General features: G+C 39.6%; 5 protein-coding genes across 7 annotated transcripts; 4 read left to right on the forward strand and 1 right to left on the reverse strand.

Annotated features, from left to right (window-relative positions):
* The first annotated feature begins 1,540 nt into the window (after positions 1 to 1,540).
* On the forward strand, positions 1,541 to 3,364 carry LOC135624250 (NAC domain-containing protein 76-like). Of its 2 annotated transcripts, XM_065127674.1 has the most exons (4): positions 1,541 to 1,748; positions 1,843 to 2,022; positions 2,136 to 2,407; positions 2,617 to 3,364. In XM_065127674.1, the coding sequence occupies exons 2-4, from the start codon at positions 1,854 to 1,856 to the stop codon at positions 2,995 to 2,997; spliced, it is 822 nt and encodes a 273-aa protein (XP_064983746.1). In that variant the 5' UTR covers positions 1,541 to 1,748; positions 1,843 to 1,853; the 3' UTR covers positions 2,998 to 3,364. The 2 variants fall into 2 exon arrangements, with proteins under 2 accessions (XP_064983746.1, XP_064983745.1); XM_065127673.1 differs by having other exon boundaries at positions 1,542 to 2,022.
* An 821-nt stretch (positions 3,365 to 4,185) lies between these two features.
* LOC135624159 (protein VERNALIZATION 3-like) lies at positions 4,186 to 5,226 on the forward strand. The gene is made up of 4 exons (XM_065127565.1): positions 4,186 to 4,447; positions 4,530 to 4,591; positions 4,669 to 4,709; positions 4,807 to 5,226. The coding sequence occupies exons 1-4, from the start codon at positions 4,250 to 4,252 to the stop codon at positions 5,037 to 5,039; spliced, it is 534 nt and encodes a 177-aa protein (XP_064983637.1). The 5' UTR covers positions 4,186 to 4,249; the 3' UTR covers positions 5,040 to 5,226.
* A 1,630-nt stretch (positions 5,227 to 6,856) lies between these two features.
* Positions 6,857 to 8,090, forward strand: LOC135625193 (protein VERNALIZATION 3-like). The gene is made up of 4 exons (XM_065129613.1): positions 6,857 to 7,246; positions 7,370 to 7,431; positions 7,583 to 7,623; positions 7,728 to 8,090. The coding sequence occupies exons 1-4, from the start codon at positions 7,055 to 7,057 to the stop codon at positions 7,955 to 7,957; spliced, it is 525 nt and encodes a 174-aa protein (XP_064985685.1). The 5' UTR covers positions 6,857 to 7,054; the 3' UTR covers positions 7,958 to 8,090.
* Positions 8,091 to 8,363: 273 nt separating this feature from the next.
* On the reverse strand, positions 8,364 to 12,366 carry LOC135625192 (uncharacterized). Its single transcript, XM_065129612.1, has 2 exons — positions 11,478 to 12,366; positions 8,364 to 8,567 (listed from the first exon to the last, which is right to left on the reverse strand). Exon 1 carries the CDS (start codon positions 12,262 to 12,264, stop codon positions 11,485 to 11,487), a length of 780 nt encoding a protein of 259 aa, XP_064985684.1. The 5' UTR covers positions 12,265 to 12,366; the 3' UTR covers positions 8,364 to 8,567; positions 11,478 to 11,484.
* An 883-nt stretch (positions 12,367 to 13,249) lies between these two features.
* Positions 13,250 to 25,992, forward strand: LOC135625196 (histone-lysine N-methyltransferase ATX4-like). Of its 2 annotated transcripts, none has more exons than XM_065129616.1 (24): positions 13,250 to 14,519; positions 14,630 to 14,685; positions 14,794 to 15,004; positions 16,266 to 16,379; positions 16,505 to 16,573; positions 16,659 to 16,724; positions 16,844 to 16,935; positions 17,024 to 17,116; positions 18,058 to 18,193; positions 18,520 to 18,607; positions 18,718 to 18,817; positions 18,976 to 19,100; positions 19,383 to 19,531; positions 19,663 to 19,767; positions 20,341 to 20,405; positions 20,659 to 20,860; positions 21,130 to 21,216; positions 21,322 to 21,378; positions 21,458 to 21,547; positions 22,382 to 22,468; positions 23,714 to 23,788; positions 23,891 to 23,991; positions 24,746 to 24,836; positions 25,483 to 25,992. In XM_065129616.1, exons 1-23 carry the CDS (start codon positions 13,569 to 13,571, stop codon positions 24,834 to 24,836), a joined length of 3,210 nt encoding a protein of 1,069 aa, XP_064985688.1. In that variant the 5' UTR covers positions 13,250 to 13,568; the 3' UTR covers positions 25,483 to 25,992. The 2 variants fall into 2 exon arrangements, with proteins under 2 accessions (XP_064985688.1, XP_064985691.1); XM_065129619.1 differs by having other exon boundaries at positions 25,487 to 25,992.
* Positions 25,993 to 26,265: the final 273 nt, after the last annotated feature.

Consider the following 26,265-nt stretch of genomic DNA (forward strand, 5'->3'; position numbering starts at 1 on the left):
CGTGGGGGTTTCCTTTCTATCAATTTTACCAACTGCGTCTGTGACCGCCGGCGCTCCTTCGCATTGACATCGGAGGAGGAGAGTCTATAGGAGAAGGTGATCATGATTAGTCTTACAGGGAGGCCTGCGAGTGGGCCGCCTCAGCCCAAACCGTCTCTTATCTAATTAACCAAAACCGATCAAATCTACTTACTGTAAATAACAATAAAAACAAAATCATAAATTTTAATTATTTGAAATTTATTATATAGTTCATAATATTTAAATTTTTATTTATAGTTTCTATCAAGATTTTTTAGATATTCTTTTATCTCTTTCTTTAAAACTCACATTAATTATTTTACCTATTCATACAACTCCTTAGCATATGTCTATTCTATCTTATATATATATATATATATATATATATATATATATATATATATCCTCTAATGTAAATAGCAAAATTAATTCGAGTTAGATTAAGGTGGAACCCAATACTTGTTGTGCACAACACAACGTGAGAGGAAATAATGGGATGTTTGACGTAATATTTGGCTTCTTCCTCTCAGCCCATCCTGTCTTCAACCACGAGCTCTTCTTTTGCTATCAGGCAGACAGCAAGACGGTGCGTGCACACAGAACAACGCGTTTCATGTTAGGATATCGAGGAAATTAGAAAGACGCCGACACCCTCTTCAGGGATGCCGAGGGACAGAGCACGGAAATGTAGGCGAAGAACAAGGAAGGTTGGACTTCCACATCCCTCGTTCCTCCTCCTCACTTCACCTACCCTTCTCTCCCTCTCTGTTTCCAAGGTCTGAAAACTAAGACAGTTCCGATCATGGACCGATCAATTCCGCCCGTAAGAGTCTGTCTTCCCAGTCCAGAAACAGGAACGAGGGATCACAGCTGGACACACCAAACCAGATGAATCAAGTATCGTCCTCCTATGCTTTTGACCGGATGGTGTGAAGTAATGGCGTATGAAGTGCTAAAGTCAGCAACGGATGTACGCCCACAGCCTCCCTTTTACGTTCGGCAGATACTGCATCGGAGTCAATCTCGAACCGAGTGGTGCGGCGGAGTGCCGCTGCCGGACCTTGTTGCACGTGCAACTCCTTCCTCGCCCTGCGGAATTCGAGGGTTCTGCTGGCTCCCTTGATTTCTTGGATTCACGTCCAACGCAACTCCAGGCAGCCTCCTCGATTAATCTCGCGTAAAACAATGTGACCTTAACTTGCAGATTTTGCTTCCAAGGCGTTTCATAAGACAAGCTTGAATACTTCACATGATGAAATAACCATAATTAAAGAAAAGGGGTCAAAGTTGCATGAGAGAAAGAGAGAGAGAGAGATGATGCGTGGGTATGGGATAGGAGTTGGGAGAATAGGAATGGAATGTGGCATGAGAGCCACATATTCTCTTATTGTCTCTATCTCTGTCACATGAAAAGGCCATTGCTTCTGCGATCTCTTCCCCTTGACTGGTCTGGACAACTCCACACTCCTCGTGAGGCCATCTTTTGACAGGTCCCCTATTCAACAGCCATCTCCCTTTTCTCTCATTACACTCCAAGAACTGTCCATTAACTCGATCATCTTTGACTGTCGCATTAGACACCGTACATTGTTTCCACCTGCATACGCTTTGACTGTTGGCTGGTCGAAGTACTATTTAGCAGATCAAACCCTCTCGCTCTTGGCTTTCGTTCTTGTCCTTTGCCGCTATTCCGCCGAGAGATCAACGAACCCTCGTTCTTGCTCGAGGTGAGTTCTTATGATGGAGATGTTCTTCCTCTTTTGTGCGCTTCCGTGTGAGCATAAGCCTTCTCTTCGTCTTCGTGTATTTCTCGGATATCAGAACGATCGAGTATGATTACCAGCAACCGGCAGCTGATGGTGCCTCCTGGCTTCCGGTTTCACCCGACCGATGAGGAGCTCCTCTACTATTACCTGAGGAAGAAGCTAGCCTACGAAGCCATCGATCTCGACATCATAGGGGACGTCGACCTCAACAAACTCGAACCATGGGACCTCAAAGGTCACTCCTTTTCCTTAAGCTTTGTCTACCAAATCACGGAGGCTACCTTTCTTTTCAGAGCATGCATGACATACGAAGAACATGAAACTACTGTGGAGTTTGATGCCATGCAGACAAGTGTAGAATCGAATCGGGGCCTCAAAATGAGTGGTACTTCTTCTGCCGTAAGGATAAGAAATACCCAACCGGTACACGAACCAACCGAGCGACGGCTGCCGGCTTCTGGAAGGCTACTGGGAGGGACAAGGCCATACATCTTGGCAACTCAAAGAGGATTGGCATGAGGAAAACCCTAGTATTCTACACCGGACGAGCTCCTCATGGCCGGAAGACAGATTGGATCATGCATGAGTATCGCCTCGACCGAGAGACCTCAGAGGTTCAGGTGCAGAAGCATTCGTCTTTTACACCTTAAATATTAGTCTGATCATGAGATTTAGGGTCCAAACCCTCTCATCCGTGACATGCTCAATGCTCATTTGACATCCTCTACTTTGTTATTCTCTTTAAACTCTGCATCAATCGACGAACAGAAATTCCTATATTCAGCTGGTAAATTATGAACTCAGAGGATTCTGGTTTTGTATCGTGCAGGAAGATGCATGGGTTGTCTGCAAGGTTTTCCAGAAAAAGAGCCATCCGACGCACATCCTACCTGAAACAGTGGTCGAGGAAGACCAATTCGATTCCAGTGCAAGAAGCTCCCGTACGATGGAGAGGAAGCAAGCCTTTCATCCACCATCCGAGTTCTCCTTCAATGTCTCGATGCATCTTCCCCAGCTACTAAGCTCTGAACCTTTTGTCTCTCCCCCAGTGCCTCCTGTTTCCATGAGATCGACGTTGGGCGGAGGAGTAACTCTTCCACAGGAGAGGTTGAATTGGGATTGGTCCATCTTGGACAAGCTCCTCGCTTCCCACCAAAACCTGGATCAGATCTTACAAAGCAAGAGCAATCCCCCAACCCAGTTCCGGTGAAGTATTTTTCCAAGGTTAATGACGCTCCTTCGATCGAGTAGGATTGCCATTAAGCCTACCATGTCCGGGATTCGAATGTACATAGATCGGGTGTTGTTTAGTCTACGATCATTTCATGGGTTTGCTTGGTCTCACCTGCATATCCGCTGCTGGAAATGGACATGTACTGTTTGTTTATTGTATTTCTCCGCAGTCCATGCTCAGTACAGAGCAGCGAGCCCTGTCCAGGCTTCGAGAGAGTGCAAGAGACAGCCCAATTCTTGCTCGACCGAGCCAATTCGCGGAGCGTGTTGTGCTCGTTCTCTCCAAGTCGATAGTTTGGTTGCAGGTCGTGAGGTGGTGGTGGTGGTGGTGTGAATCTATTCAGTACGGATAACTCATTTTCTTGTCTTCTCTGCAAGTTTCCTCGCAGCCTCGTCAACCATTTTGAGCTCCGTCATCTCCATCATTAATGGCTGTACTCATCTAAAAGTTAAAGCACTAATTGACGACCTATACATAAACCGAAAAACCAGACAAACATCGGTTTCGCATATGTAATGCAGGGGGTATGAATACGTCCGAGTGCAGAGCGACAGGAAGATGTGTCTCGCAATTCGACATGTTGAATCGGAAACGCGTGCTCGAAAGAGTAGTACCAGATATTACTAGCGCATGATTCGTTTGTGATAACTCCGGGAACTCCATATTCCTAACCGGGCAAGTGCATATATGCTTTGCCACCTTCTTGTGGTTTCACGACAACACCACCTTCTTCGTTCTTTCCGACCACAATGTGCCTCCTTTGACACCACTAACGCAAAAGGATTTTTCGCCTTCTCACTCGGCGTTCTTATCCTCTCCACCTTTTTCCATCGTAACAGGCAAGCAGATTCTTCAAAGCCAGGGAATGCATGTCGTCCAACTTCCCTCGACAGAAGGATCGGTTCGTGTTCGTCGCCATCTCTAATCCTACGGGCAAATGAGATGAGAAATCGTCGAACAGAATATGATCTCGAGTCGCATTGGTGCTTCCATCCGATTCTACCGGACAGGACAATTCAAGAGACCGGAGAAGATACCGATAATTACGCAGCCACACAGTTACTACAACATGACCACAAACGTCTGTCGATGGATATAGATTCTACCACGTCGAACACGCAAGCCGCCCAAGGCGGAAAGACTATATATAGGGGTGGTAAGTGGAGTACATCCCCATGACACCAGAAAACCTCGGCTCTCTATCCTACTTGAGTTCTTCTGCGTGCTAATGAGCAGGGAAAGGGATCCTTTGGTGGTGGGCAGGGTGATCGGTGATGTTATCGACCCCTTCGTCAGAACCACCACACTTGGTGTTAGCTACGGATCTAGGGAGGTCACCAATGGCCGCGAGTTCAAGCCCTCCCAGGTGGTCAACCAACCCAGGGTTGAGGTCGGAGGACATGACCTCAGAAGCCTTTACACCCTCGTAAGACCGTCGGTACATGCGACCAAAGTCAAAAGCCTCGTGCTCCTTGTTTCTAGGGTTTCTCACGGTCTACGCAATGCAGGTGATGGTTGACCCAGATGCTCCGAGTCCGAGTGAACCAAACCTTAGGGAATACCTCCAATGGTAATAATTAACCTACTTGTCTTCTTCGTCGAGCAGCTCCATGTATGCGACGCTTGTAGTGATCATGATTCGTGCAGGTTAGTGACGGATATTCCTGGTACTACAGGAGCAACCTTCGGTGAGATGCGCATCGAACAGAGGACTGTTCTCAAATCTCGCAGTCATAATGTTTGATCGTAAGTGTATATAGATATTTCCCTGGTTCTGTTGTGCAGGACAGGAGGTGATCAGCTACGAAAGTCCAAGGCCAACTCTGGGGATCCATCGCTTCGTGTTCGTCCTCTTCCTGCAGTTGGGTCGGCAGACGGTGTACACCCCGGGCTGGCGGCAAAACTTCAACACCAGGGACTTCGCCGAGCTCTACAACCTCGGCTCGCCTGTGGCTGCCGTCTACTTCAACTGTCAGAGAGAGGCCGGCTCAGGTGGGAGGAGGATGTATCCCATGTAGCTGCTACTCGCCACTTGAACACTACTCTATCACTCTATCCATCTTGATTTAGCTGGGAACAACAGACATGCATATGTATCTGACTACATGCCCACATCATAGCTGATGATAGGTGGTGACATCCCATAAATGGAGACGCACCTTTATACAATAATAACAAAATGGTAAGTTGTGGTTATTTAAAGTAAACTATATGCATTTTATCATAGCTGTAAAAAATTATATATTTAGTCATATTTAAAGTGTTTATATTTTTTATTTATAACTTATATTAAGGATTTTAGATATTCTTTTATCTCTCATCTACTCATAATACTAATATTCCGAGGTCTTCTTAACACATCCATATTATCATAAATAATTTTTTTTTATCTTATCTTCTATGGAAATGATATCTAATTGTTTATAAATAAAAAAATTTAGTGTATATAAAGATATATTAAAATTGTTAAAAATTTGGATAGGGTTTACGAATCCAAGATTGATGTTTAAATTTATGAAAAAAAAATAATATTGCATGAAGAAAATGAGGAGGATCAAGACAGCATGCATATATACATTCATCACTATATTGGGTTAGCTTATTATTTTTGAGATGGATAATTCGTATGTACATATTATTTTTACCAACCAAAAGAATCAAGACAGATAGGAGTCTAATGGTGACACGATAATAAATGCACGGATAAAAAAAAGAAAAATAAAGGAAACGTGGAAGAACAATCTGATTTGATACCTCTACTTGAACAGCTATTATTCCATGGCTTCTTTAGACCGATCAAATCATGGCCGCTACAGATACCCACATTATGGGGCGTCAAGAAAGGATTAGATAAAAGCAGATCCCTTTGTAGAACAACAGCAAGGAATTTGATATCCTCGTCAAGATGGTGTTTTATATACGAGAGCAAAACGCACCCAGCAATCGTAATCAGATGCCACCCTTGGTCTGATTAAATATAGACAGCAGACAGAGCGAATCCCCTCGATCAACCCTCATCTGAGAAAACAGTAGCAGATTTATCATACATTATCTGGATTAGTACGAATTAATTGGTAGCGTTTTGGACACTCAATTGAAAGGAGGAATTAAAACCAATTTTTTTGTGCGTGCACATTATCTATAAGACCGTAAGCCCTATGCGTCATGAGAGAGATTTCTATGTTACACATGCTATACTTTATGCATGATTCTGATCTATCATAAACTGAATCATGGATTCAATTAAGTCTCTTGCCCATCAAGCATGGACGACAAAAGATCAAACGAAAGGAGAAATTGTGCATGCGTAAACAAGGAGATAAATGAATATGGAAATGATGAGTTTTTGTTGTAACCATACATATAAATGAAATATGAATCGAAAGAATATGAAACTAAATAAATCAGAATTAGAACATGTACCGTGTGAGCTGTTGGAACAGTGGTATCGGTCGAAAGTGAATGAAGCACATATATGGTTCTTGACTTTCTCATGGTTGGTCTGGCCTTGTCCCGACAGTAAATTTTGTGCTGGCCAATGACAACTACACGGCTTACAAGTCTGTTTATTTTCATCGGCCAAGGTGGGCCTTTGATCCTTCAAATGAATCTCCACTTGGCCAATGAGAACTCGACAGCCACTGAGATAATGACAGTACGATTGGTTGAAGATTCCCATGGTTCCCTTCTTTTCATCTATCTGCGCACATCAACCATAAGGTCACTGGAGACAAGAAATGATGAAGACGTCCATGGCGCAGTGCCTACAGGAGGTCTAAAGCTCATAGTATCACAAACCAATAATCTCTCTCTCTCTCTCTCTCTCAGGTTTGTCACCTCTTGATCACTCCAGGATGCTCCTTTGTGAGTGTAGAAAGATTGAATGAGTCTTATGAAATATTCCTGTAAAAGAGCTGCTATATATTGGCTTCTTGGAACTTTTGAGCTCAGAATTTACCCCTCTTCTCCTTCTCATCCTTCCTTCCCTCTCTCTCTCTGACCATTTGCACCTCGAGAGAGAGAGAGAGAGGTCATGCAAAGAGATTCTTTGACTGTTGGTAGAGTGATTGGGGATGTTCTGGATCCCTTCACGAGAAGCGTACCTCTCAGGGTGACATACAACTCCAGGGAGGTCACCAATGGATGCGAGTTTAAGCCATCAGCTGTGGTTGAGCAGCCCAGAGTAGAGGTCGGAGGAACTGACCTCAGGATCTTCTACACGCTTGTAAGTTACCTCTCTCATCTAAAAGATGCAAAACCATGTACCCAGCGAAGTCGCTAGTTGTTTCATTGCTATCTGCTCATCTTTGGACTAGAGATCTTTACGGTTTACACATGTATTCTTCAGATCATGGTAGACCCAGATGCTCCTAGTCCAAGCGAGCCAACCCTTAGAGAATATTTGCACTGGTAAGCACATCTTCCATGCCCTGCCGCTGCTGCTCTATTTCTGTATCTTTTATCTATCTATCTATCTATCTATCTATTTCTCTCTCCAGTATATCTGCTTAAGCTAACTTGCCTTCCATCACTATCGTTATGTGGGTCGCTGCTACTGTAGGTTGGTCACAGATATCCCTGCAACGACCGAAGCAAGCTTTGGTAAGATGTGGTCAACCAGAAGAGACCAATCTAATCACTAGAAGAAATGTAATAATTAATGAGACGGATGCATGAAAGGAAGGATATTTTTTTATGGGGTGCAGGGCAGGAGATCGTGTGCTATGAGAGGCCACGGCCGCAGCTAGGGATTCACCGATACGTGGTGGTGCTGTTCCAGCAGCTGGGGCGGGAGACGGTGTACGCCCCTGGGTGGCGCCAAAACTTCAACACCAGGGACTTCGCCGAGCTCTACAATTTGGGTTCCCCCGTCGCCGCTCTCTACTTCAACTGCCAAAGAGAGTCCGGTTCTGGTGGCAGGAGGATGCTATGGTGAGGCCTGCAACTCTCACACTTCTTCTCCCTTCCCTCTCTAGCAACAGGAAAAGCAAAAAGCAGAAAACAAATGTTGTACCATATATGATTCTTGCATTCCCACCTCATCCATGGCCGATGATGATGTTTGTTCTCTTGCCTTGTGCAATTCCTAGTTGTGTCCATCTTGATTTCTAGCAAAGATAAACAAAGCATCATCAAGGATCGTTGAACCACAAGGCTTTTGATAACAACAGTAGGAGAACAAGCCAACCACTGCTAGCATTTGCAAAAGCTTTTCTTGGAGGTCCAGAATGATGGAACTCTCACGGCAGCTGACATACTGACTGCCGTTCAAAAGCACTTTCAAAAATCAATCAACCCCAACAGTCAGTATACGATATCCAAACTGCTTTCAAAAGAACCACTGAAGTTTCGACTTATAAATTCCCTCGAATTAAGAAAAAAAGTTTTAAAATATGTATAAGGATCTTAAGTTTAGATGTCGAGAAAAACTAATACATTCGATTATATGTAATCAATAGTACTTGCAGCATGCTTCCAGATCCATCTTCTAATAGGCTACAATGACACCATGCAATCTATTGATTGTAGCCGCATCAACCCCCAGCCTAAACAAAGACCAAAAGTAGAAGTTAAGAATATCCACTAGATGTAGCTTTGAAACAATGCAAATGGCAATAATAGTGGCACATTCTTGCTTCTTTCCAGTTGAAAACATCGACCTCAAAAGAATTAATTACACTAACATTCTTGCGTACATAACAAGTCAATGTAACAAGGCGCAGAATTAATTATCTCTAGTTCAGAAAAAAAAAAAAAGTACCATGTCCTGCTACTACTGGGATATACAATTATACAAACAAAGCTGCACAAAAAGGGAAAATGACAAAGCAAAACAGCAAGGTCACTACTCTCTCCATTTAAACAAATAAAAAGAAATTAAGCAGTTAATTGTATCAGGGTTAATAAGGATGTCTTTCTCTACAATGACATTTGATCATGGAGCTTAGCGCTTAAATGATATGAACCAGAAGTTATGTCAACCACCTCGGACTCATTATGTTGACTTTCAGCCAAGTGTTTTTCTAACCAAGTGCCTAAAATTCACTCACCAATGATAAACAAAAAACACAGTTACTTCTATGAGACTATATTACAATACTATTGTGCTTCAGATAACTAACATGCAAGCTCCAGATACTTTACTGACAAAGGTCCTGAGTTGCCAGAAGTCTAGTTTATACAAAGCTAACTTCCAACAAACAGTTCCATAAGACAACAGGCCAAACGTACCTATCCTAAGAATCCCATCCAGATCTATATTCCATTCTAGAAACCATAAAAGTTACCACTTGCCATAGAAACCATGACAGTTGCCAAACATGAGTTAACATTAATGTGAACTTGCGAAAAAGAAAAAAGATTAAAGCCTTTCAAGGGTATACAAAAGGGAAAAAAACCATAAAAGCTACTCATGCATGATTGCCAACAAGCTCCAACGTAATATCATGGGTTACACAGCAGCATGCCATTAGATACTTAACACGTTATACATGCCACAGCATAAGTCCAATGCTGTTAATGTAAATATTTAGGTGCCCTCTTGTGATAACTCATAAATAAATATTCTTAAAAAAAGTCTATATTTTTAGTAGAACACATAACATATGATATATTCTTTAAAATCAGACTACAAAAAGCAGCCGTAGAACTGAATTTAATTTGATCTAGTTCTAGCCCTAACTAAACTAAGCAAGGATTTAAAAAGTTTCATCTGTAATTAATGTGATTTGATTCCAAATTATACCAAATAAAGTAGGCATAATACTTCAAGCACAAAATTGTTCCCGGCAAAATGGTATCTTCAACTGGTCGACATGTCTTGTGCAGTAACGTGATGATATGATGCTTTGTTAATTCAAAGAGTTTAATTTGTGCAAGGAAAAAAAATGATGAACTTGCATTAAGGATGAATTTGTTTGATTAAATAAAGGGTTCCAAAAAAGTGAAATATAGGTTTGAGTTGATGACTACGAATAAAGGATTTCATGTGTCAATCTCTGGTCAGTAAATAACATGTATAGTGCAGAACTTTAAATTGAAAGCAAAGTACTATGAACATGTAATGAAAAGCAAGAATGGCCACAAAATCAGGCATCAGATGTTGATGATGTGAGAAAGTGGGACAACACATTATCCAAACATGTCATAAAGGCATCTGTCAAACTAAGACAACAAGTTACGTATAGTGACCGAGAAGACAATGAGTTAATAGATATATTCTAAAACAAGATGATGAATTCTGGTTTGTTTAACAGTTGAAAGTATAGAAAAGCAACAAAAAAAAAACTTGCTGGGCAGGAGTAATGTATCTGACACAATAGGTGGCAGTAAAAAAGTGAGGGACAATTATTCCCCAATAAAAAAAGTTTTGTAGATTGAACTATTGCAGAAGATGATGTGCGATTGTAGTGGAAAACCACTGCCAAGGTAGTTTTTTAGGGCTTAAGACTATTACAAAAATATGTAACTAAAAAATTCTCATGACTCTAGCTCGTTGGACCAACCATCACTCTGTAGAAGAGGATCAGCATATGTTGGCTTCACCAGTGTTTACTCTTTCAGTTAGAACAACCAGAGAACACCGCCTCATCCGGTAAAGCCAGAAACCTCAACATTTAAGATTGAAAATTTCAAGATGATATGAAGAAAGATGACATCTCCCGATCGCAGGAATTTCAAGGTTACAAAATTTCCCGTACAGACCAGGCAGCTGATGTATTTAACAGATACCAAAGCAACAATACTATATTGATGGTCAACAGATGGAATTGAATCCACACTAATATTGGATGTCAACAGATTGGAGCAGCACAGCAGTTCCACCATGTGTATGACTTTTGTCATAGACTTGTGTTGATGGGAACAGAAATTTGTTTGTGTAAACCGATGTTTCCTATTTTATAATGTGCTCATGAGGTTACATAAGAGTTTTCTTTTGTACCTCTCCCAGTTATTCTTATATAAACAAATTACTAACAAAAAAAAAGCTGATAACCTGTGATCCAAATATAAACAAATTACTAGCATGAAACAAGCTGATATGCTCAAAGCATGCCTGTGTAAGCCTCAAACGGCATAAGATTCTGAAGTTATAGCTACTCCAGGCCGATGGAACTTCAGTATGCAACATCTTGTCGTTCAACATTGTGATATTCCATTATTGTTTGTCAAGTGAAAGAACAAATATATATACAGTTTTACATAAGCCAGCTGTCAGTTTACCGTCACTCCTACCTTAGCAGCTAATGCATGTAACTGATCGACCTGGAATATTCAAATGGACCTTTTGGAGTATGATATGGCACTACACTACAAAGTTGAAATTGCTTGTTTGTTCAGTTTCAAGATCACTTTTAACATTAATGTAGGTTGAAACATATAAGTGTGAAGCTAAACAGGCGCAAAATTTGAAATTCAAAAACAGGGAATTATGATCAATGAACTGAAACAGGTACCTCGTCATCAGGTATACAAATCTGACACATATCGAGAAGAAAACGAGCATCCAGCATCAAACTCATCATCAGCATCAGACGCACCGACATCAATGCTCAAGCCCTGCAACAATGACCTAATGATCGGCACCACAGTAGATCGACCATTCGCCGGCCATGTTGCCACCAGCGTCCCCTTTGCCCTCCGCATCTGGCACTCTGCGATAACTGCCGCCCCGAGGCCATCCATCACACTTCCCGACGGCAAGTAATCCACTCCCTGCACCAGCGGCTGCCCACCGCTTCTCTCCTCCACCGTCTCCAGCTTAAAAGCTAGGGTTTCGTCCACTGCCAACCGCCCCCTGTAGTTCTGGCTCCCGATCGAACCAAAGATCAAGACCCTCTCCGCCTGGATCGCACCAAGCAACGACTTCGCGACGGCGCGGGCCCTCTCGGCGGCGACCGGGAACTGAACGGCGACGAGGACCGCCGACGCCGGCCGATGGTCGACAGCGTAGATGTAGCAAGAGCGGTCGCGGGGGCAGGGCTCGAGGGAGTTGCCGGCGAGGGAGGTCTCCGGCAGGATTAGAGTTCCGATGAGAATCTTGTGAGGGATCCGATGAAGGATGGCGAGGGAGGGGGCGGAGAGGGCGACGATGAGGAGGGGAGGGCGGATGTGGTCCGGCCCGAGTTTGGGGTCCAGGAGGAGGAGCGGCGGGGGCAGAGGCGGCGGTGGAGCGGCGAAGTTGTCGAGGTCTTCCTGGAAGAACCTCGAGGGCGGCGGCGACTCGGTGACGACGTCCTCCATCTCTTTTCCGGTCGACGCTACTACTCGTTGGGCCTCTTCTTCTTCCGAACCGTCGAGGTATACTCACCGCATTCTGCTTGTTTGCGCGACAAGTCAAGACTCGAAGCGTTCTTTTCTTTATAAAAAAAACATTTATAAAGTGGCATTTATACAGAAATTATCACTAAATAGGAATATCGCAATGCTTATAAATATGACTGCTGAAAAACGTCTGATATTTATTATTATCATTATTTTCTCTTTTTTCCTCCCCTTTTTTTTTCTTTCATTTTTCTATTTTCCTCCTCTTCCTCTTCCTTTCCGCTTTTTATTTTCCTCTGTGTCACGCCTGCCAGCCGAGCTGGTTTCGAGCCCGGTCATATGCTTCAGGTGGGCCTCGTGGGCCAACCCACGGCAGATCTTTTTTTCTTTTCCTTTTTATCTCAATTAAACAGTATAGATTTCTTGTCCTAAAAATACCGACTGGAGTAAGCGAAAAAAAAAGAAACACACTTGTCAATCTGTTACTCAACATTAAATTAGACAATTAATTTTGGGAAAGTGAAATGAGAATAAAACTACTCTAAGAATTAAATGAAACTTAGAAAGATTTTACTTTCTATTACGGTCTACGAACTCGACTACAAGGCCGATGCAAGTACATCACGGTGTGGATCAGCACATCTCTTCCCGAATCAACAGTTATAATAGCTCTCAGGTGGATTTGGTTACCCTATTGCCAACAAATACAAAGAGTCAACGAACACCAAATAGAAGCCACTTCGCCATCGACTCTTCCCTCCACCATTTGTTCCCCCTTCCCTCCCTCCCTCCCTCCCTCTCACTTTTCGCTTTCCCGCCCGTAACGGGGAACGAAAGGCCCCCATGGCGGTATAATCCAAAATACCAATTGCCAGTTCCTCGAAGCCCATCCATTATACCGGCACGAATCCAATCGAGACCGTCATCTTTCCGTTGCGGTTAAAAGATATATAGATATGTTGTAGCCTTGGTGGCGTCGTTAAGAGCACCCTCGCCTCGCCTCCTATCTCCGCTTTCGAAGTTTCCTTCTTCCCTTCGGATTCGGTTTGGAGGCCAATAAAGGCTTCGCAAAGTCTCGAATCGAGAGGCAATCGAACAGGGGGAGAGTTCGGGAGCGTCTCGAGTCCATCGTGATATATTTCTTTCCCAATTCTTGGGGTCTTGTTTCTTCTCCGATTATTTTGGGGAACTTGTCATCAATTCTGGGGGATTAGGGTTTCTTTCTTTGATTCGGGTTGGTTGACTGCGGAATTAGGGTTTCGGTTTTTGGGGATCGAAGGGAGATGATCATTAAACGGAGTTTGAGGGGCCAAATGCCGAGCCTGAAGCGCTGCAAGGCAGAGGAGCCGTCCTTTTCCGACGACGGTGGCGGAGAGGCGGCGGAGGAGAGCCGTCGGAAGCGGCAGAGGGATGGGGGCGGGTCGTTTCCGCTCGAGGTGCTGGGGGATCTCTCCGGCGCCGGAATTCCCTACCTTCCCGATGGCTTAAGGCACAGGGTTCTTGGCGCCGCCGCTGCGGCCCCCTCTTGGTGCACCGAGGTGTCTTTTTCCGGTGCCAGCGAAGTGGTGTTGGAGGAACGGCAGAAGGGAAGGGACGGGTCAGTGAAGCTTGCAGTCACGCCAGCTCCGGTTGTGCGGACCTCCAGGGGGCGCTCGCAGGCGCTTCCTTCCCGGTTCAGGAACTCGGTTCTCATTGACCCCTGGAAGAAAGAGAAATCTAAGTCCAAGGCGTCGGATTCTGAATTCTTTTTCGAGGGTAATCTTCGAGAGGATAAAAAGAAGAATCTTAACTATAAAAGTGCTGCAATTAGCGCAGCAGTGACCAATTCATTCACATTGTTAGGGGCGGAGTGCTATCGATCTTGCAGAAATTTCAGCACGACCAACTGTTCTACCTCACGAAGTACTCTTACATCCCTCGATGACAGCATGGTGGAAGCGGAAGACAAGTATCTGCAACAGACTCCCAATATGGAGGAATCAGTGGTTCGTTATTCTATTTCAGCAGTTGCTGAGTCAAATTCGCTAAGGGATACTGTGGAGAGGAGGGAGGACTGTTACTGTCCAGAGGATTTTGTTTTAGGTGATATAGTTTGGGCAAAGTGTGGAAAGAAGAATCCTGCTTGGCCCGCAATGGTGATTGATCCTCTGCAGCAAGCTCCTGAAAATGTTCTAAATTCATGTGTCCCTGGAGCTCTTTGTGTTATGTTTTTTGGATACTCCAGAAATGGAAGGGTAAATGATCTTAGTGTTCTCACCTTCCATATTTTTGTTTCATTGCTAGTGTTTTTCTCTATTTGTTCTGTAACTGGTTCTGAATCATATTAATCACTTTATGCTGGCAGGCATATTCATGGGTGAAGCAGGGGATGATTTTTCCATTCATAGACTATCTAGACAGGTCTAAACTATGGAAAATTAACGAAGAATTTCTTTTCTTGAACGATGTTTCTTTGAGGAAATTTTTGGAATGACTTTCTCTTGATACTTGATATGGCTCTTTCTTCAGATTTCAAGGCCAAACTCAGTTATATAAGAACAAACCTAGCAATTTCTGGATGGCAATTGAGGAGGCATTTTTAGCTGAGCATGGATTCTTTGGAGTTCAGTTGGATTCAGTTAATACTTGTGGTCGTGTTGCTTTTGATCAACCTGTTGCTAAAATATCCAGTGAGGTTACCGATTCAAATCATGACCAAGAATGCCAATCGAAATTTCAGGTAAGACCAAAATCATCGAGGCCGTATGGTTCTATGCATATATACTTTTGTTAACTATAATAGTACCATAGTTTATTGATGAGTTTTAGAAATCATACTTTGATTGTTTACTGCAGCAATTATTCTTTTTTTCTGTAAAGTTTTTTTTAATTTATTTAAAAACTTTCATGGTTGTGAGCCTTATGATGACATATGTGTGATTTTGTATTAAGCATATTTGTTAAATTGGATAGGGAAAATTTTGAACTTTTAGCTTATTATCTTGTCTGCTTAGCTCACAACCAAATGGTTTGGATCTTAATTTGAGTTTGGTTTAGCTAATGAACTTATTTAACCTGCAAGGGTTAAAACTTAAAACTATAGTGACCATGTGGAACATTCTAGGACATTCTGTCATATTTTGCATGCATGCATGTATGTATGTATGCATGCATGCATGAATGTATGTATGTATGTATGTATGCATGTATGTATGTATGTATGTATGCATGCATGCATGATGCATGTATGTATGTATGTATGTATGTATGTATGTATGGGGTAGGCAATGCATTGCCATAATGTCCCAATTATTTGGGGTAGGCAATGCATGTATGTATGTATGTATGTATGTATGTATGTATGTATATTTATGTTGCTGTATATTGGGTGCATTGCCTACCCCAAATAGTTGGGACATTATGGCTTGTTGCTATTGTTGGTATATTTAGTGTATTGCCCATTATGTACCAGTTCAATCATGTATATTGTTGAACCATGAGACTAAAATTTCTTTGAAAGGTTTCAATAGCTAAAACAATGTATATTTGCAAATTTTCTGTATTGCCACCTTGCTTCAGTTGCTTCAGTTCAAGATCCTGTTGTATTGCTGCTATCATATTTGGTTATTTCAATGGTTAATGTTTAGTTTATAAATACAGTTAAGAGGTGATCTTGTTATTAACTATTGAGAACTTCTTATTTTGTGTGAATATTTGATTTGTGGCTTTGATTCAGAAAAATCGAATTAATTTCCCTTTTAAGTTGATTTTTCCAGACACCTTATAAGTTGCTCTTTCAGCTTTTCTAAATTAGCTATATTTGAGTCCCTGTTTTACTGCCTGAAGTGTCAATGCCTAATTTTATTCATCTCTGATGCTCTCTGTAGCATTCTGTTTTATTTTCCTAAAAATAATAAAGTGACAACTGTAACATACATGTGGCGTGTACTGAGTTCTAGCTTGTGTTCTGAGGGCTAAACTTGTTCTGATATGATTTTCAGGCTGTAGACAAATCAGGCCTGCTTTGTGAAAGTTGTGGGTTAAAACTTCCATATGGAAGTGCAAAGAAGATGAAGCACATTTCACAGCAGTTGCTTTGTAAACATTGTGCTAAGGTTTGTATTATTTCTGATGAATGACAACTGCTGTTTGAAATTCACTATGTTTTTTTTATAGTTTATGTGTGGTGTTTTCTTTGAACAATTAGTAGGTTTTTTAGAGTTGCATTGGTTTTCCACAGCTTTTAAAGTCAAAACAATATTGTGGCATATGCAAGAAGATATGGCATCACACGGATGGTGGGAATTGGGTATGAATATCCACCTCATAAATTACAATATTTGATCATTCGCCATAGTTGAATATGTTGTCAATTATCTGAACTTTCAAACTAGGTTTGTTGTGATGGGTGTCAAGTTTGGGTTCATGTTGAATGTGACAAGAATTGTGGCAACTTAAAGGTATGTTTTTCTTTCAAATTTGGTTTCTCAAATATCATTAGATTAATAACAGTATAAGGTGTGTTGCACACTTTTTGTCAAGATTGATTTTAACTTACTGACATTCTTTCATTATCAAGGATCTGGAGAACACTGATTATTTCTGCCCTGATTGCAAGTCTAGGCGTAATTTTGGACCACAAGATACAATTAAGAAACATGCCCCAGTTAGGTAATCTATTAATTTTCTTATATATTCCAAAACATGTGATTTTGCAGACTTGCTTTGCCTGCAGCATAAATTGTAATTTTCTCTGTAGGTATGATGGTGGCATTTCCCAAGACAAGCAGCCTGACAAGATAACTGTGATATGTTGTGATATGGAAGGAATATATTTACCAAACGAACATATGTAAGCATTTTGTCTTTTATGTTGTGGTAGAATGATGTATTATGTGTGACTTAACTAATTGACACATCTTTTATTTCACCTTGCACCTTCCATCTATTTACTAATTTGATACCTGTTTATTAAATTTTTTTGAACTTCTAATGCTTGGTGATTTTGTTTATTTTGAGTTTTAGAAACAATTATTTTCTGATTGTTTTGAGAACTTGAGGTTTTAGTTGGTAAACTGACATGAAATTCATATTTCTTCGTTGTTCATTTGCTATTATATGCTTTGAACTACTAAAGAACCATTTCTAATGGGGGATGTTTGAACATTGGCAAGAGCTTGGATGTTGATGCAGTTCACGAAAGTCAGTCTGGACTCTTGAGTTATCCAGTGGCATGGCCTTGATGCTGAGCTGTTTGTTAGCCTAGTGGAACAGGACTATGAGTTTAAGTAGGATTAACTGATTATGAACTTCTGCTACATATTACATGCTGATCCTTTTACAACATTTTGGCTGCTTTCCACCCAAATATCTGCAATAGTCTGACTCGTTACACATCTCTAGAGGATCATTAACATTAGAACTGAATAGGCTAGATTTAAATTTATTGCTTAAAAGATAAATTTGTTATTCATCCTTGAAGTTGGCAGAGCCCTAACTTGTGCTGAAGAAGTGGATGAATAGGCAAATTAGAATTAGATAAAAGTAGTCATAAGAGATGGTTATGTGCTTCCTTTGGCAAATTGTTGTTGAACTGCAAAAATGGATCTATAAGACAGAGATGACACATGCATGGTAGTAGCTATGGCTTTTCTCTTACTGATTAGTGTATGTGTTAGGTGATAAAGATGAGTTGGATGAATCTTTTGAATATTTTTTTAAAATTGATATGCAATCTATTTTAATTTTACTAGTTTAATTGATCAGTTATTAACAATCCTTTTTATATTACAGGGTTTTATGTCAGTGCAGCTCCTGTAAGGCACGGAAACTAACACTTAATGAGTGGGAGCGACATACGGGTTCTAGAAAGAAATACTGGAAGACTAGTGTTAAAGTCAAGAGTACAAGGCAGCCATTGGGGAAATGGGTCTGTAACTATGTATTATAAACTATATTGTACACGCATATTTAAATTATTATCCTTTTGCTTGCTTAGCTAATCTGGATCCATGATAATAGTAATTGGATATAATATGATAGTAAAATATTCTGAAAACATGTTTAATGCCTAAACTTAGTAGTATTTATTCATTCATATGCTCAACCGTTGCACATTGATCCATTCTTCTGATAAATCTATGATTAATTTTCAGTATGTCCTCATACAAATATGTAACATCTGATGACACCTGCTTATGTAATTTTAAATTAATTATCGGCTTTGATTTATAACTTTTCCTTTGGTGAATGCAGCTAGAATTATATAATCCATCTTTTGGTGACCAAGCTAAACACTCATCAGCGGGTAATAGAAAAGAAAAGATTCTTAGTTTGTTGCAAGGTACACTATTTTTCTGAATGCTATTTATCATCTGATTTGGCAGCTCTTTTATGTCCCCTTATTGATCTTAGCAGAACTGATGGAAATGTTTTTTTGTTTTTTTGTGTCAGAACCATATGAACCGGTTCTTGTTAAATGGACAACAGAGCGATGTGCAATTTGCAGATGGATCGAAGATTGGGATTACAATAAAATCATCATATGCAACAGGTCTGGTATCTTTTCTTCCATCTGGTCCGCATCCTAGTGATTTTTTTGGAGTAAAGATCCGAAGGGGCTAAGGAACAAGTTCTGGTTCATTTTTACAAAGAATAATTGTCAACTTTGATACTTGCAGATAGTTTACAGTTAATCCTCGTATTCTACAGATGTCAAATAGCTGTGCACCAGGAATGTTATGGAGCACTTGATGTACAAAATTTTACCTCGTGGGTTTGCAGAGCTTGTGAAACACCCCTGCTTAAAAGGGAATGCTGCCTTTGCCCTGTAGAAGGTAAAATGAATGCGTCCTGGAATAACCACTTGTCTCTTTAGTTATTTTGCATATTATGTTTTTTTAATTCCAGTAGCACTGCAACCTGGGTGACACTAGATATTGGATACATTTGGCATTTTGTCTAACCCGTCAATTTAAACTGTTACAAACCTCATTTAAGATGGTTGTGTTTATTGTTCATTCACCTGATTAACCTTCAATTTAAATGCACATGATGATGCTGCATCCTTATGCTTTTGGTAAACAGGATGTTTGTAACGTCACTAGTTTTTCCCACAGGTGGTGCTCTAAAGCCAACAAATGTTGATGATTCATTATGGGTTCATGTCACGTGTGCTTGGTTTCAGCCAAAGGTATCTTTTGCCAGTGATGAAACAATGGAGCCTGCTACTGGCATATTGGATATACCACCTCTATCTTTTATGAAGGTCATGCTGAACTGTGAATGGTTTTACCTGTTGGTCAATTTATATGTTACAATATAGCAGTTGTACATTTTTGGTAAAATACATAGTATTTTAACCATTAAATTGCTGATTTGTGTTCAATGTGCCATCAGGTTTGTGTGATATGTAAGCAGATGCATGGTGCCTGCACACAATGCTACACATGTTCCACTTATTATCATGCAATGTGTGCATCAAGAGCTGGATACAGAATGGAGGTAAATGGTTTTATGCTAGGCTTTATGTTGTAAAAGTTGAACAGTGTTTTGAATATTAAATTGAAGGTCATATTATTTGGACTTATACTTTGTCTCCTTGATCTGTGTTCAATCTATGAAACTGTGATGAATCATGTGATCTGGAAAGATAGCCATGCCATGAACACAGAGTAGTTGCTAATTTTTTTTGTTTATTCTTTTATAATCTTGTGCTTGACGAACATGTATTATATGATTTGGAGTGACGTTTGTATTGTTTACCCACTTTGTGAAGGGATAAAAAAAGCTTCAGGAACTACTTACATTTTTTGCTTCAGTTGCCATTTTACAAGTTGCATAAGTATTTGTTGCTTATGAAATGGCTTTGCAAAAACATTTTTGTGTGGCTTTCTGGTAGTGTTTCATCATAAATTTGCATCAGCAACATTGTTCTTCTTTTGGGTTATTTGAAAGACTTATATCATGCTTGGTGCTGGTGGTATAAACAGATATTCTCATTCATCCTTAATGCTCTTTAGTGTACTAAGTTGGGGAAATATTATTATACAACTTAACATCCTTTTCCATTTGCAGTTGCATTGCTTGGAAAAGAATGGGAGACAAATAATAAAAATGGTTTCTTATTGTGCACATCACAGGTAAAAGTTGTTTTTATTAACCTGTAATAGCTTTCTTATAATCCTGTAAATTTTTTCTAGTTGATGTTTTTCCATTCTATTGATTGACATGGTGTTAAGCCACCTATTTGGATGCTTTCTTTTACTTTTAACATTGCAGCACTTGTAATGTTGTGTTTCTTCTGTCATATGTATGGGCTTGCACATTAGCTCTGCCTCCTAGTTGCATGGAATAGGAAATTCAGAAAGATAATTGACCTTGGTTTCTTTGTAGGTCTCCAGATCCTGATACTGTGCTAATTATGCAGACCCCTTCAGGGGTTTTCTCTACCAACAGTTTGCTGCAAAAGATGAAAAAGCAGAGTGGTTCGAGACTAATTAGGACAGATATACCTCAGGAGATAACCATGCCTTCTCTGCCTATTCAATCTTTATCTGCTGCAAGATGTTTAATTTACTACAGAAAAACAACAAAGGTATGGCAGGATCCTCATTTTTTGCTGCAGGGTCATGCCTTTGGTTTTAGATACTTGTTTAATTTGAGAAATGGAGGTAGAATCTATCATCATGATCTCTGATGAGTATGCTAACACAGATATAATAGCATGTTCTCGACTTGCTATCATTTGTGCACTATTTAGTTTCTTCTGCAATGTTGAAAAAAAAGATCAATTTATGGCATATGACTGCAGAATCATCCTTAATCCTACTGTTGTTATTCTTAGACACGTAAAATTTTTTGTAGCATCAAAGAGAAAATGGCATTGCACATCGAATTATGGGGCCTTGTCATCATTCTTGGGATTCTATTGAAAGTTTAAATGCACCTATGGTAATTATCTTTTTTAAAAGCTTATTTTGTTGTTTTTTTTCTTATAAAGCCTCCAGACCATACTCAACAGGTGATTTAGTTTCTTTTGCTCTGCATTTGAAACAGGAAGAGAAGAATCAGAGATCGTTTTCTACATTTAGAGAGCGTCTTCGTTACTTACAGGTTATTTGCTGTCCCGGTAGCCTTTTTGCATATTTCTGCTCTTCTGTAACTCATCAGTTTTACTTGACTCTGTATCCAGTCAACCGAAAAAAGTAGGGTCTGTTTTGGTAAATCCGGAATACATGGATGGGGCCTCTTTGCTCATAAAAACCTTCAAGAAGGAGAAATGGTACTATTCCTTGCTACAATGTACTTATGGAGTGGATTTTATAATACAATAATTGTAAGATTATGACATGCAATTTGTTATACTGCTTGTTTGCATTTTTGACTTATCATTCAGGCTCAATTAATAGTTCAAAATGATGTTAGCTTCAATTCTGAAGCTTTCGTGATCACTGCTGGAATTCAAAATTAGCGGTGGGAAATGGTTGTAATATAGTCTGGAAGGGGGATGTCTCGGGTGACTCGATTGTTTGAATGCTCTAGCTTCATAGTGCTTGCAAACGCCTTTGGGTAAACTTGTAGGTTGATTTTGTGTGGATGATTTCATCAACTTGCGCATTTCACATTCTACCTTGTTATGTATTTGAGTTTTGTTATCGTTAATCAAAACACACCTTTTGAGTTCCTAAAACAAAAGTCAAGTTTGCTGATTCAATTTAGGTAGTTTCCGAGCATAAGTAGTTTATGCAAAGTATGACTAATGTCATAGAAGGCAAAATCGTGTGTTTCTTGTGTAGTTATGTTGTCATGACCACCATGATATTCCTTTGTACAATTTGGCATAACCTTACAGTTCCTCTAGGAGTGATAAAGGTTTTGAAATTTCGTGAAGTACCATTTCATCGTGTTCATAAGTTCTTTTTTTTTTTTGAAGTAGCATTGACTTGTATGAAAAACATTAAGTCGAACTCGAGGGTCAATATCTCTTGGGAGACCATAAGTGGCACTTATATTATATTATCACTTGGTGGTCAATGTGCTATATTATATTATATTATATTGTGTTTGGGCCTTTGGTTTTCAGAGTTTGAACTGACAATCCTGAACTTTTATTCAGGTTATAGAGTACCGTGGGGAGCAGGTCAGACGCAGTGTCGCAGATCTACGAGAAGCACGTTATCAAGTGGAAAAAAAGGATTGCTATGTAATTCCTATTCTTACTTGTTCTCTTTAAATATAGTATAATGTTTCAGATATTCAAGAGAACCAAAGTTATTTGTATAGTTTGCTTATACCTGTAAACTAAGTAAATTTGTTTGCTGTGATTTCTGAAATAAAGAGCAGAAGTTGGTAGTTCCTTTGGAGAAGGGGCATATTTTTGTTCAGGTGACTGAAGATTAAATTTGGATTTCTTGACTAATGGGTACGAGGCAAGCTAAGAATATGGCCGTGTGTATGTCAACATGAATATTGAAATAGGAAAATAGGACTTGACAAGTCTAGGATTCATTATAGGTATCAGTGTGCTATGTTAGGTATTCTCAGGTGATGGCATTAGCATCTTTATAGTTTATTTATCACGAGAAAAGGTCTTTTTTCCTGTCTGTCTAGTATATCACTGAAAGGTGAGTACTTTAATGGATTGCTCTTCTTTCAAGTTATGAGTATATCGTAATGACTAGACAAGCATAATGGATCACTCTTATTTCAAAGCATTTAATCTTTATGTGAGTTCATAACATGCTCCCTGACTTTATATCATTTTTAAGTATCCTTGAAGATAATCTAGTGCTATATATATATTTAACAAAAAGTATCATTTGGAATCAAGGTTTTTAGTTTCACGTATTGGACTCATATCAGCCCTGGTTTTGACTGAAAATGTGTTGGTATTACTGGTACATATCAAGTTCTGGAAATGTTAAAACAAAAAAGTTACCATCTGATACAGGTCCTGTACTGGGTGTAATAGGCAATACAGGTCTTGTACCAGACTTATTGTCTGGTGTTCCTTGGTCCACATGCTGGTGGACTATCGGACCGGTAAATACCTTTACCGAATTATACTAGGCAGTATTCCAAACCTTGTTTGGAATTACAGATATCTGATTGACAAATTTAGTTACATAGTTGAGTGTAGTTTGAAATGGTAGTTTTGCAGTTGAGATGCAGAATTATTTTGTATCCTGTACAACAGTATCCTTAGCAAAGAACCTCGATTTTGTGCTGATGTTTAATACACTTTAATAGTAATCTCATTCTTGTGGTGAATGATTATTTTGTCGTCCAGCAGCATCTTAGGATCAATGAATGTTAACTGGATCCTTTCTTTTCTATCGTCAATTGTCTATTTGTCAGTTACCGTGATGGATCTTTCTTTTCTCATGTTTTTCTTTGTCAACACTGAAGTTGTCTTTAAGTGATTTACTTTGTTAAATTTTGTCTGCAGCTGTTCAAAATAAGTGAAGAAGTAGTGGTTGATGCTACAGATAAAGGAAATATAGCTCGCCTCATAAACCACTCTGTAAGCCATCAACATTCTCTTTTCTATATTAGCCGTCATAGTAGAACAGACCACTGGTTAGTGTTTGCCGCTATTCTGAAATCTTAATGGCTGTTGATGCAGTGCATGCCTAACTGCTATGCAAGGATAATGAATGTTGGTGACGATCAGAGTCGAGTCGTTCTTATAGCTAAGAGGAATGTTTCTGCAGGAGAGGAGTTAACGTACTTCCATTTAACACTTCTATCTTTAATTTTAATTTTGAAAATTTTCTTCTACTGTTTCATCCACTGTAATGTTGGTTTACACTGAATCCTGAAGCAATGGAACTTAATAAAGTTTAATTGTAATTTTTTAAAATGGTTCCATGTCCTTTCAGTTTTGGTTTCTAGAAAAAATGGTTATGGATAAATAACAACACCACTAAAGAGCGGTAATGTCCCAACACAGTTAAACATGAAAAAGCGAATCACATCTTCAGTATATCCGCTTTTTCCTTGTACATATCACTTGGCCGGTAGAAATTGTATGATCATTTACAGAAGACAAGCCTTGGTCTTTTAGTAGGGTTGCTCCTTTTGCAGTTTAAATGATCAGGTTTTGAGTCACAAAATGTATCTTTGCTTGTGAGCGAAAGGCTGCATGCATTTGCTCTCCATATACCTCATTGGTGGGAGATCAAGCCTTGTGCACTGTGATGATCTTTGAGAAAACATGAACCTTTGCAAGTTTTGATTCACACCTTGGGAGACTTGGCATCGTTACCATACATTTGTATTCACTTTGATTGTCATGTCTTTTATTAGCACATATTTGCATTGCCTTTCTCATTGTAAATCTGAATTCTGGATTTGTTATGTTCATCAAATGCTTTACATTGTTAATTCTACAAGAAAGGTTTTGATTCTTATATTTTCAAGCAGATTATTGAACTTGTTCATGGGCAAATTAAGTTGACCACACGTCCTTCTTTTCTAGGTATGATTATTTGTTTGATCCTGATGAAGCTGAGGAATGTAAAGTTCCCTGCCTCTGCGAAGCTCCAAACTGTCGGGGATTTATGAATTAGGTAATTGTATATCATGATTTTGATTATCTTTTCCATGTTAGGAATCCTTGGATTTATATTTTGTTTCCACCTTTTTTCTTGTTCTTTTCAGTTTAATTAGAGCTTATCATTGAAGTATGGGGGTCTTTATCATTGAATCATTGAAGTATTCAGCAATATTAACTTTAAGCATACAGATTATGTACTCTGCTTCTAGACATGTATATTTGTGTAGAAAACAAAAAATGGATAAAATAATGATAAAATGTGTATCAATCGCCATTATTGGCTCCACTATCTATATGTCAAAAGGTATTCAACAGTTATGCTATTGGGAAGTGGGTATAATTTGTCATCCAAACCCTTCATCCGATATTAGTAAATGGCTAACCAACTACTTTTATCGTTAGAAGAAACCTTGTAATCAAGTTCATATGTTTTGGCTATTTGAGATGTATATTTGTCACTTTAATAAAGGTAAATATGGTGTGCTAATATAGCACATTCCTCATTCTGACAAATATAGGTACATAACCTTTGATTATGATAGGCTTTCACTATCTCACCAGCTATGAATCGACACCTCTAGTGTTATTAGATATTTTACTATGATAGATTCTTGTCTGAGAACTAATCGATCACTCTTTTTATGGGTTTCTGTTGAAAGAAAGGCAATAGTTTGATCTCTCAGCCTTCATGAGAAGAAGAAACATGCATGTTGAACAAGCGTTTAGGATCATCAACTTTTCTTCACCAGAGCTGGCATGAGATAATAATAGTTGGTTCAACAAGCGTGGCAGTGCAAATCTTGGAACACAGAAGTGGAAGCAACAGACGACGACAGAATGCGATGATGCCTAGAAATTGAAGCTTTAGGATCAACGTCTTGCTCATGATTGATGGTGTTGGAACCATGCAAAACATATTCAAGGACGGCCAACAAAGTTAAAAAGAGTTGGCACCACGACAATACAACAGGAGCTCCCAAGCAACTGTAATAAGAAAGAGTTGTTCTGAGAGCAAGATCTTTTTCTGTCAATTTTTTTTTTCCTTGCACAAAGCAAGATCTCTCTTTTGTTGTTTTTTTTAATTATATGTGTCGACTCTCATGTAATCCGAAGCAAACTATAGTGTATATTTCGTTTTCTAAGGGATTTACTTTGGCATAGTGCTCTCAGCTTGGCATCTCTGTTGAAAACCGGAAGGAGGTGATTCCTAAAAGCTTCCTTTAACAAAAATATATATATGATTGTGATTTGTGATTATTAATGATAATAATAAACAGTGTTAATTGGTTTATTCCAAAATTTCAGATGTGGGTTCTTTATTTTTGGATTCATAAGATTATTGGATTCGGATCCTTTGCGGATCTCACCCACTAATAAAAAAATATTCTGGTCCGATAACAAATTTTCTTCTGCGGCGGCGGCACACGCTAACCTCAAATTCT

The sequence above is a fragment of the Musa acuminata genome, chromosome BXJ2-10 (assembly GCF_036884655.1).
Source record: "Musa acuminata AAA Group cultivar baxijiao chromosome BXJ2-10, Cavendish_Baxijiao_AAA, whole genome shotgun sequence".
In the NCBI taxonomy this organism is placed as follows: Eukaryota; Viridiplantae; Streptophyta; class Magnoliopsida; order Zingiberales; family Musaceae; genus Musa; species Musa acuminata.